Source organism: Microtus pennsylvanicus, chromosome 1 (assembly GCF_037038515.1).
Source record: "Microtus pennsylvanicus isolate mMicPen1 chromosome 1, mMicPen1.hap1, whole genome shotgun sequence".
Taxonomy (NCBI): domain Eukaryota; kingdom Metazoa; phylum Chordata; class Mammalia; order Rodentia; family Cricetidae; genus Microtus; species Microtus pennsylvanicus.
The window spans coordinates 191,428,121-191,440,467 of record NC_134579.1 but is presented as its reverse complement, the minus strand read 5'-3'; the positions used below and the strand labels follow the sequence as shown (position 1 = coordinate 191,440,467).

General features: G+C 42.0%; 1 protein-coding gene across 3 annotated transcripts in view; it reads right to left on the bottom strand.

Annotated features, from left to right (window-relative positions):
* Window positions 1-504: 504 nt before the first annotated feature.
* Window positions 505-12,347, bottom strand: part of Myb (MYB proto-oncogene, transcription factor) — a 36,144-nt gene continuing 24,301 nt past the window's right edge. For all 3 annotated transcript variants that reach the window (XM_075947870.1, XM_075947860.1, XM_075947878.1), the window contains one exon: window positions 505-1,841. In XM_075947870.1, coding sequence (XP_075803985.1) covers window positions 1,725-1,841 — 117 coding nt within the window. In that variant the 3' untranslated portion in view covers window positions 505-1,724. The remainder of the gene's footprint in view (window positions 1,842-12,347) is intronic.

Sequence of the window (12,347 nt, the reverse complement as noted above, 5' to 3'; positions counted from 1 at the left end):
GTGCCGACAGGGTTTCTTTGTTGTTTGCCATTTCCTGTGTCCGTTCACTGGATGCAAACTTCCGGGGATTCCCTCCGCTGTCTCCACCTCCCATCTTGCCATAGGAAAACTGGGACTACACACCTGGATGCCTTGTCTGACTGTGTGTGGGTTCTGGGGATTGGAACTTGAGTCTGTATGCAATGGAGAAAGTACTTTACATGCTGAGCCATCGCCCCAGCCCAGATAACAGTAGTTCTATAAGTATGTTTCCCGCCCTCCTCCAATTCAAGAGTTTTTTTGAGCCCTTGTTTGACATATGATGAAAGAGTCTACCCAATTGTCATTGTGATCATTCTATGAACGACTTAACTTGGCTTGTCTTTACTTTTCCTGTGGCAAAGATACCATATACATTTCAGATGGCAAGCATATTTTGGAAAGAAAATGGTGTTTTGAGTTTGTCCCATTTTCTTAGATGTGCAACTACTACCCCGAATCACAAAAGTAAGAGAGGCCAGGAAGTATGTAAAATACGGGCACAGCTTTATTTTGCTACAAGGCAGTAAGTACACTGTAGTTTCAGAAGCTCAGGGCCGGCCATCTTGTACCCAGTGTTCTCAAGGCAGAAACCGACTGTTGACTTCCATGTTTGTCTTCCCCCCAAACATAAGAACCACAAGGCAGTTCTGGTCCATACACTTAATAACTATGGGGAAAGCTGAGCAGACTCAGAGTGCCTGAGTCGATGAACAGTCAGACTGAACTCAAAACAAAACATATGACATGAACAACATAAATTTCCCAAAAAAAAGAAGTGCAATGCATGTTTTTATAAACCAACAATAACAAAAAAAGAAACAACTTTCCTTAAAAAAAAAAGAAAATGTACAACAAATGCAAAAATCTCCCAAATAAGTTTTCCAGTTACAAAAGGAAAAGGTATATATATAAAAATAAAAAAGTCTGAAATACTAGTGAATAATCAATTCTCTAATACCAAGTTTCTTTTCTCTCATCCAAGCTCTACTGCCTCTCTGACTAGCAGCATCTCTACAGGCTAAGACCATAGCAGCGAAACACATTTTTTTTTATTATTTGGCATTTACAAAATTAAATTACTGAATAAAAATATAATTTTTTATAAAACTATTTCATACAGTAATAATTTTTAAAGCAAGCTAACAAAAACTCCTCATGAACTGGTTTAGCACAATAAATGTCTTTCCAATATTATTAACTACAAATGAGTCTTATAGGCTCCGTGAACGGCTACTTGGTATTTTAGTCAACATTCAGAATAATGCTTTCACTGTCTATTAAAAATATTTGTATGTATTCTTAGTGATTGAGAAATGTGAAATACTGGGGAATTTCTTTGTATCATTTTTTTTTTAAATTTACCCCAGTCAAAAATACTGATCTGTTGGATCCTCTAAAATACAAATAAATCATTTTATTTAAAAAAATCTGATTATGATATTAACAAATGGTTACAATTCATTACCTAATAATTTAGGTAAGACTGTTATTCATTAATTTTTTTTTAAAAATAATCCTTTTTAGTTGGGTGAAACCCAGTAAGATTCCATGCAACTAAAATGCACTTGGTGCTGCTCTGCACTGTTGTACCACAACAAAAATAGGTTCTCCTCTCAGGCAGGAAGAGTTCCATGCTGAGGAGTGATAGGTCACAAGTCAACATTTAAGTGTTCTGAAAACCATAATGCTTTTCTGGAAATGTCTCACATGACCAGAGTCCGAGCCGAGAATGCGTTCACATATTTTCGAGGCTGCCCAGAGGCCGTCATCTGATCCTCTGTCTTCCCACAGGAGGCTGGTTCCCAGGCACCACTGCAGGGCTGAGGGGGAGAAAGGGAGACAGTGGGGGTCAGAGCAGGAAGCGCAGGTGGCCCAAAGGGGCATCCCCAGCCGGGCAGCCAGGTGGGATGCTGTCCATGCCAAGAAGCCATTCGTCGTTAGGTAGAATGGGACCCTCAGAGCCAATGTTTCCTTACAACGCGACAGCTTGTTACTGGGATGCCTTCCGCCTCTTCGGCAGTTTTACATGGTGGAAGCGGGACTGGGTGCCAGATACATAAGGCAAGTTCTAGGCCTTTACTCACTCACAAACTGATGAGTGCTTGAGCCAACTACCTAATTAAGTCAATTAAATTTGACTTAACTTCTGTAATGCCTCAACTCCTGATAAAGCCTACACATTGATACACATATGTAAACTACATACACACATTGTATTTCAAAATTCACTTTATTAATATGAACTCACCACGTAGCTGAGCTGACCTTGAACTTTCTAAGGTTCCATCCTCAACCTCCCAAGTGCTGGCTCAGGCCTTCTTGTACTGCACAGAAGTAGTCTGAGACATCTCCAGCCCTACTTTAGCTTAGCTTGTCCGGATACATTGGAAGTCACGGGACAGAACTAATGAACAATGTCCAGACACCCGAGACAGTACTGGGGCCTGTGTAGACTCAGTCATACATGTACACTGTACACCCGCTCCATGAGGCAGGTCCAGACAAACGTTAGTTGGACTGGAAAATGAAGCGGTGGGGTTTGGACGCCCAAACCCATGCCATGGTGTGCACACAGGGGCTTGAGCACTGTTCTGCCTGAAGAGGGGCAAAGACTTGTACACAAACTATGTCCTCAACAGCACAGTGCCTGGACAGAGGCAAAATGGCACTCAGTTTCTGAGCTCCCAGCAGCCATTTCAGAGAAGACGAACATAAGCTCCCAAATCAAAAGTGAAGCCAGCAGTTTAGGAAACACACTATTCCTGGTGTTGACATTGAACAGGAATGCTTTTCCATGGGACAAAAGAAAAGAAAGATCATATGAAGAAACAGTGGTGAGCCACAGTAACCCCAGCGTTTGAGTCAGAGAGAGGTAGGAACATCAAGAGTTCTTGGCCAGTCTAAGCTACACAGTGAGCTCCAGGCCAGCAATGGGCTACATAGCCATGCCTTGTCTCCAACAACAAGGGCTCTGCCCTCCAGAACCTGGTGTTTCTTTAGAGAGCTAAATTGCACATGTGATTTTATAACGTGTAAAAACAATCTGTGGCGGTTTGCGGAACCCACAAACAAGCGAAAAGGGCAGGGGGCACTGAGAGGAGCATAGGTAGAAAATTAATGGAGGGAAAGCCTAGCGGGGGTGGGGAGTTAGTGATTTGGACAGTCTTCATTTAGAAGGCTACAGAGAGATGAAGGGGAGAGTAGTCACACAACAGCATGGACCAGACCCTTACTGTGTACCGCCTACAACCTTGCTCCATGTTAACTCACACTAAATACCCATGGCATAGCTACCCTGTAGTCTCCCACATAGCTTACATATCAGGAAGCTAACACGGAAGAGAGCACGTGTGAGCAAGGCGTTCAAGATTGCACCGCTAAGAAACAAAGGAGCAAGAAGCTGAACTGAAGGGATACAAGAGGCCACGCCCCTAAGCAATATGCGAGGCTGCACCTAGCCGACATCTTGCCAAGAACACAGTGAGGAAGTTGATAAGAAAATTCAGGGGTTCAATTACCAGGACCTCCCAAGGCACACAGAGCCATGGGGATGTGGGGTGAGAAGTGGCATGCTTGCTGGCAAACAACAGCCCTGGATGGACCCTGCTGCCATCGGGCTGAGGTTTCCCGGTTCCAGCGACTTAACGTTTGCAGCGCACGGTGTTCTCACTTCCCCAGGGCCACAGCCTCTTAGCCCGCCCCCTGCCTCCCCATCCATGTAAAGGGCACACTCAAGTGCACAGTGTACTCTAAGTGTTCAGAGGTGCAACATGCGACTTGTCATACCCCACAGCAAATGGGTCAGCATACAGGCTTTCAAGGAATGGCATATCCCAGACATGATACAGGAAAGAAGGCCCGTGTTCTAGGTTGGCTTCTAACACAAAGTCACATTTAATAGTTTCCTAGGCAATAAATTTAGTTACAACATTCTTTGAAATGGTTCTAAACCAGTGTGGCTCTCAACTTGTAGATGGCGACCCCTTGGGGGGGGGGATTGAACAACCTTCTCACAGGGGTCCCCTAAGACCACCAGAAAACACAGATTATTTATATTATGATTCATAACAGTAGCAAAATTGGAGCTATGGTTGGGGTCACCAGAATATGAGGAGCTGTATTAAAGGGTCACAGCATTAGAAAGGTGGAGAACTGCTGTAAAATGAATATTTCTTTGGACTCAAATGTGCAGACAAGCACACATATCTCTGCAAAGCGCTTCTCTTCACCCAAAGCCCCTGCTTCAGTTTTATCCACTGCTTACTCGCTGAAGCTGAAGTTCCTCCAGCACAGCACAGAAATGCAGGCAGACATGTGAAGTCACCTAAAATATTAAAGTTTAAGGTTTTATGTTTTATTTTCAGTGACTGAGTTAGTGCTTGTAGTCCTGAGCAAAATACGGTATAATAATTAGTGGTTGAGGGCTGGGCGGTGGTGGCGCACGCCTTTAATCCCAGCACTCGGGAGGCAGAGGCAGGCGAATCTCTGTGAGTTCAAGGCCAGCCTGGTCTACAAGAGCTAGTTCCAGGACAGGAACCAAAAGCTACGGAGAAACCCTGTCTCGAAAAATCAAAAAAAAAAAAAATTAGTGGTTGAGAGGCAGTAATGCAATGGGTGCATTCTTTACACAGAAAGCTCCAGGTGCTCAAGATCAATGACTAAATAGATCCTCAGAGAACAAGGAGAGAGGATCCTGGGAATCAAATGATGAATAAGGGAGTCTAACACAGTACCTGACCCTATGATACTGTTTATGTAGAGTTAAAGTATACAGATATTTAGTAACAATGAATACGTGTCTTCAAAAAAATGGAGGAGAATGAGGAACAGAGAAAATAAATCGAAGCAAAAAAGGATTATTTCTATTTTTCTCTTTTTCTATTAAAAAAATTGAGCTTTTCTACTAGGCTTCAATTAATATGGAATACAATTTCTAAACATGCAGATTCATCATCTTAAAGTTCCACAGCAAAATCAGTTTTGTTTGCCTTTATTTGTGCCTTCTGGTGATGGCCACATTCTGAGCCTGTGTAGAATGGTACGGTGGGTGACTCAGATTGTCCAATGTGCTCAGGAGTTCTTATTAACTTCTGTTTATAGAATTGTAACTTTGACAAGTCCCCTACATGATTATCCCCAGACTCGCACTTCGTTCTTCCTCCAGGACTAGACATCTAACATGGAATCACTATAATAAAAAGGTACCATATATTTTTCATGATCACTTTGTGGGAACTTTCCAAATGGCCAGCCTCTCCTACAGCAAAAGAGAATTTATGAAGCTAAAATTCAACAAAAATATCCAAATTCCTCAGCACGTGTCCAGAGGCTTGCAGCCTAGGGCTACCGAGAGGACTCGGAACACGTGGTTCTGGTGTGCACACAGTAGCGTGCAGTAAGCTACTGTGTGTGAGAATCACTGTGGACAGAAAGGCCAGCGAGCACGGGCCCAGCAGCTCTCTCTGTACTAGGAGAGCACACAGTAGGCCCACCCCACAGGGAATGTAATAAACTATTGAGGACACACAGGTGCCAGTGACGGGAAAGGAAAGCAAGATCAGATAGGTGGACTCTGAGGTGAAAAGGAAGTTCTTCAGGCTAGGGTGAGAGCCAGGTGGGGAAAGTATTTGCTTTGCAATGAGGAAGAGCCCAAGTTTGATAGGCAGGAGTGCTAAAAAAAAATAAAAAGCCAGGCACTGTAGGGTGCACTTGCCCTAGCACTAAGAAGGCAAAGGCAGGTGGCTCCCTGGGGTTCACCAGTCAGATTAGCTCACTGGACGATTCGATGAGAAAAAAGGCAAGGGATACGGTGGAGTGGACAGCACTTGAGGTGTGTGTGCTTCTCCCAAAATACAGACATGCACACACACACAGACACACGAATGAACATGAATACACACACACACACACACACATACACACACACACAGCAGAAAAAGGAAAAAAAAGAGCTTCCCCTTTGTCTTATGATCTTGAACCCAGGGCCCTACAAACCCTTCGAGCAGAGGGCAGCTCTGACAGCTCGGATTAGGTGTTTTAGTGTTAAGGATTATTTTTTAATACTGTCACCCAAGTCTGTGTGTTCTTGTTTTCACCCCCTAAATCTTTGTTTCATTTACTTTAAGGAAGTCAGTAGGCACTGCAGACCTCTCTCGTGAATTCTTGCTCTGTTACTAACCCTTGGTCTTCCACAGACATCAGCCTGTCTGAAGTCATTTCAATGTTAATAATCCTCCCCAAGAGTCACCTTGCTTATCCTGTAATGCATCTTCCATTGCCCCTGGGCAGAAGTGAACTATAAACAGTCTGCCAAAACTTTAACTGGGATATCCTGTTAAAGCACTTTGAAAAAAAAATTACCCAGACCCTTTGCAGAAGCAGAATAAATGAAAGGAGACAAGACCATATCCACAGGTGGTTTTCTGCCAGAATTAGATTATCTTTTTTTTTTCTTTCTTTCTTTCCAAGACAGGGTTTCTCTATGTAACAGCCCTAGCTGTCCTAGAACTAGCTCTTGTAGACCAGGCTGGCCTCGAACTCACAAAGATCCGCCTGCCTCTGCCTCCCGAGTGCTGGGATTAATGATATTGCACCACCACAGCCTGGCCAGAATTGGATTATTTTAGCATCTTCACTTAGACTTCAGATAGTTTTTGCTATCACCTGAACAACTGCTAGCATTATTACATTTATACAGTGTCTACTAAGGTCAAGGTGTCCCGGAAACTCTATGTTTTTTAATTTTTTAACTAATAAGCAAGATAGATGGTGCTTAAAGATTCAGAAGCAAGAATTCTCTGATTCTATTTCGTTCACTCAAACAAAATATTACTTATCCTAACTTGAATGAAATTCTGAAAGTCAGAATTCCTTGCTAGAGGGACATCTGTTTAAAATGTCATTCATAAAGGATACCATAGAAAATTTGGGTTGTATCTTAACTCAAGGTGTTGCTGAGGGAAGGTCAATTAAATGAGCAATGAAATGCTTATGCCTTCAGAGTGCCTATGGAAGGGGCTGAACTATGCAGCTGACGAATAGACGTTCCTTATCCACCAGTGCCTCTACTTCTTAGGCTAAATTAACAAGTGCTCGCCCACAGCGGTCTTTTGTAGATATGGGCTCTGACCCACCTGTCTCTAGAGGTTTGCATTCTTACATTTTTATAGATGTTCCAATCATTTATACCCTATAGCTTGGGATACCCCAAATTTTTAGAACAGCTTTTTTCTTGAACACCTCCTAGGATCTGATTATTAACATCCAGACAACTGCCAAATTACTCTAAAGCCATTTATATTCCCTGGCCTCCCCAGGGCAGATTCTATCTCAGTGTTTATTCTAAACATCATCAAACAAAGCCGTGCCCATCTTGGAATGACTGGGCAGGGCAGGCCGACTCAGCTCATCTGAGAGCTGTGTTTGCTTGGCTTCTCTCAGCTCCATTCCAGAGAGGCACACAGAAAACTTTCTTGGTTTATATCACCCACTGAAAGCAGGTCACCGAAACACTTCTGACGGTGACATGAATTTCTGCCAATGTAAGGGGAAAAACGGTGACCGGATGGAGTCGCAGTGACTGTGTTCCACAGCACAGTAGAAAGATGCGTAGAATGTGCATTGTCCACAGGCCTTCCTGCTACCAACACAACCGCAGAAAAGGAAAGAAACCCAGTCTATCTGTCATTCATTTGTCTCCACAGTCCCAAGAGGCCTCACTCCCCGAGTTTCTGAACAGTTGATCAGTCTGTTTCTTTCAGTGACCCACTGTCATGGTTCTGCACGGTAGCACAGGGAAGGGTGTGCTGGTAAGAAAAATGCACAGCAATACAAGAAGATCTGGCAAGAGTGAGGCCTCTTTACCTGATCTTTCATTTATTTACTATGATTATTGTAAGATGAGGTCTCATACCTGGTTTATGTGGCATTGGTTCAAACCCAGCGCTTCATACATGCTAGGCAAGCATTCTACAAACTGAGCTACGTCCTTTTCAAAGGACAGAGAGTGTGCACAATTTTCCTCTGATAATAAATATTGGAACACATTGGCTCGTGTGCTGCCGTCTTGGAAACAGCATCATATCCAACTGCTCTTCACTGCGACCTTCTGAGATGAGTGGAGAATATACCACGGTCCTCAATTCATAGGCAGGAGCAGTTTACTTCATTTAATGAACTGAAGCCATCAAAATAGGAAGTGCTAAGCCCACAGGAGAGCCACATGGGAATTCATGAAGCTTCTGTGTAGTGCCTGTCACAAGGAAAGGGCTGGCCTTGCAGTTTAAACTACATTAATAAACAAGTCACAGAAAGATTAGCAACAGCTAAAACACAGAGAACAAAAATTAAATCTAAAAAGAGAGAGAGAGAAGTTGAGTCTCAATTGCTGGTTACAGTCCCGTAAAATTCTCTGATCTGAGAATGTGTTTATGTAATAAATTTATTTAAACTCATTGTGTGCTTAAAAAAAAAGAGTAAAAGAGTAAGGCCCTGCCAAACCAAGTCAGGAAATTAAAATTTAAGGCTGTCATTCTGTGGTTACAGAAAAAAAAAGAGGAAAGTGAGTGAAACAGCCTACAAACACAGCTTCTACACTCAAGTTTGAAACAGGGATAAAAGGAAACATAATTTAAGAGCAAAATACAGAAACTCGGGCAACTTGTAGCTTGAGTACAGTTTTGAATCAGGCGATATGAATGTCTACCTTGAGTGTGTGTATTAGCACAGAGTATGTTTTTCAGCCTGTAAAGGAAATTGAAAGAACACAGAAAAGCAGGCGAGTCTTCCCCCGTGGAGGAGCTCTCTCTGGGTGTCTACCTCAATTCTCTCAGGGTAAACACTGAGCAGTAGGAAGGACTCTGTGGCCTCCCACAAATCCGACTTTCCTGCCCCAAACTGAGTTTTCTAAGATGAATGAATATTCTCTATGCTTCTCCCTTTGTGATCCCTGTACACACATCTAGACTCCAGCCCACTCCCCCCATAACTTGGGGAATAGGCAAAGGACTGCTAAAGAGAAAACGAGAAAGTTTCACACCTACTGAGCCACATGAAAGACACAGACACCAAAGTGTCTCAAACTAGTTATGAGTGCACTCACTTTCAGTTTAAAATTAAAGAAAAAAATGTCTAATAGAGAAAGAAACCCAACAGTTATGCTTTTGCAGCTTCAACAAAGTCCTTCTGAAAAAGAGGGTAAGAAACTATCATTTAAGAAACAAATATGAGCTGGGCGTGGTGGCACACGTCTTTAATCCCAACACTCAGGAGGCAGAGGCGCATGTATCTCTGTGAGTTTGAAACCAGCCTGGTCGGCAAAGAGAGGAAAGAAAGAAAGAGAGAAAGAAAGAAAGAAAGAAAGAAAGAAAGAAAGAAAGAAAGAAAGAAAGAAAGAAAGAAAGAAAGACAGACTACATGACTGTGTACAATAGCTCATAAACTTTTTATGTTTCTATTTACTTAAATTAATTTATTAGACATATAGAAGATAAACCATAATCAGGCTGGAGAGATGGCCCAGCTGTTAAAGACTCAGTTCACAACCTAAACTATAGGAGCCCCATGGTAAGTTCTGTGTTGTCCCCCGTAAGAAGCCACATAACAAAACATACACCCAGCCCCAGGGTTTCACCTCTATCATTTCCCTACACAGGATTCAGAGCACTTCGGGGAAATAATGAGTCCAAAGGAGAGCAAGGACATGGGGCGAACAACAAATAGAGAGAACTGAATATTCAGTTCCGAGTCCCACAACTTTCCAGGAATCCCAGACGACAGACGTCACCGCCACGGCAGCTAGGCCGTTGGATGATGCAGTCCAAGGAGATTGGAGCAACGAGAAAATCGACCTCAATGAGTGAAACGATTTCAGTTTTAATCAAGCAAGTAAATGAGACTGCTTTCCTTTGATTGCTAGGGAAAGCTGACTATGCCCTGAGAATCAGAGTGTTCAGGAATGATTGTTACTGATGTATGATAACTGTGTGGTGTTACGCAGAAAATGTCAATTTCTAGAGCCTGGAAATACATTTGAATAAGATATTATATCTGGGCTTACCCTTAATGCTTCACATAGATAAACGTGGCAAATTGTTAGGCACTGCCGAGAAACAATAGTTTCCATATCTCTTTATGTTTGAAATTCATCATAATAAAGTTTAATACTTCCAGTTTCTTGCACTTCGCGTTCCCTTCCTCCATTAGTGGTTCTGGGGATGGAACCCAAGGCCTTGCACACGCTCAGTAAAAAATGCCATCGGCTATACCTCCATCCCAGCTTCCTATATTTCTAACCTTGAAATAGCAAATGTTTTGCATGTAGGCATGTTTATTCAATAGTATATATATTAGAAACAAAGGCTTAAAGCACTCAGTATATGGACCCCGAAATGATAATAGCTGCCATCTAAAAATGTGTTGTCATAATCCAGCCTGGGATTATTAAGACTATGCTGAATTACATTTGTAACTAATTACAAATATTTTACATTTTATTATTAATTACACCACATGAGTGGCAAATATTTTGCATTTTATAAAACATTCAAATTGAAAATATTTTGGGAATTTGTTTTTCAGTTGAAAACTGGGCACAGTGAATTACAATTTGTAATCCCAACACTCAGGAGGCAAAGGCAGGAGGATCACCACAAATTTGGGGCCAGCTCGGGCTACCCAGTATATAGTAAGACCCCATTTCAAAAAACATGGTGTAAAACCAAAAACATTATGCTGTGACAAAAATATTTAGATGGATTGGCTAAAGAACCATTTAGCATTTAATTTATTAAGGGTAAGAATTTAAAAAGTTATAGATTATATAAAATGCGCTTTATTCAATGAGATGGTTGAGAGTGATTGGCAACTTGAGAGAATCTAGAATCACTCGGCAGACAAGTCTCTGAGCGCTCTGGGAGGGATTATCTAATGAATATATTATCTAATGCTAGCCTCTAGAGCATCTCAAGAAGTATCTTGGTTAGTTAACTGAACAGGGAAGATACACCCGAAATGTGGACAACACTATTCCCAGGGCTGGGGTCCTGGTTCGCCTATAAAGGAGGAAGCAAGAAGAACAGCAGCGTTTATTGCTCTCAGCATTCTGGTTGGATGTGCCCAGCAGCCTCAAGCTCCTGCTGCTGTAACGGATGGTACCCTCAAACTAGGAGCCAACACACGTGCCTCCATCAGTACTTTGCTTTTGTCAGATTATTTATCTCACAGCCAGATAATTGTCTAAGGCAGTCGAACAGCCAGGTCATTTAATACGTGCACGATACGTTCACCCATGGCTCCGACTGGATTATCCCACAGAAATGCAGGAAATAGAACAATGTTTAAATAAACAAAATCACCGCTGTATGAGAAAACAGCGGATCTACTTATGCCCTGCCCTCAGTTTTGTTTTCTGGATTTTTTGTGTTTTTTTAGCTTCTGTTATTATTGGGGGGGGGGTGGTCAGCGGTGGTCAGACAGTATTAGAGTATTCAGAAATAAGCATTCATGGGATTAAAATAACATATATTACAGTGTATCATTGTATTTGTTGTATTTCATGGTTAGTTGTAGTTACTCTCAATGCCTAATTTATACATGAGAGTTTATGATAGGTATATAAAAACATATTGTATGTAATATTTGAGATCAGCCACGATTCAGGCACCACTTGGCTGGGGGTGGGGGTAAGGGAAAGAGAAAAACACAGGCTCATAGGTAAGGAATAATATTGCTCAAATGTTGCTGGGTTGAGATAATAAGAACATTAAGGATGTGTTTAAATATTCAGACTCATTTTATGTACTCTTCAATCTTTATCATGAAAGTCTGAAACATTTTAGAAATCACATGTGAACATCTATAGTCTCAGACACTAGATGCCCCTGTTGACAAAGTCCCATACTGGCTTTTAAAATGTTCATAGCACTAATAATGCTGCAGTAGGGACTGGAGAGCTTAGTGGGTAAAGATACTTGCTGCAGAAGCCTGGTAACTCGAGTTTTGATGCCCGGAATCCATGCAATCCCCGTGTGGAGACACTAGGCTGGAGACCGGTGGATCTCCCCAGACTCCAGCTCATGGGCCAGGCAGCCTGGCTTACACAGTGGTAAAGAGACCCGGCCTCAAACAACATGAAAACGTCAGACTGACATTTTAGATGACCTATTTTTTATTAAGTTTTATATCTATCCACGTTCAGCTCTGAATAGTTTGGCCTAACCACTGTTTGATTAAGGCAAAAACCAATAGGATTTAATTTTAGGAGCATAATCATGAGTTTTTGATATATGAAATAATTGCTGCCACCAAATAAACACATTCGCTGTGAA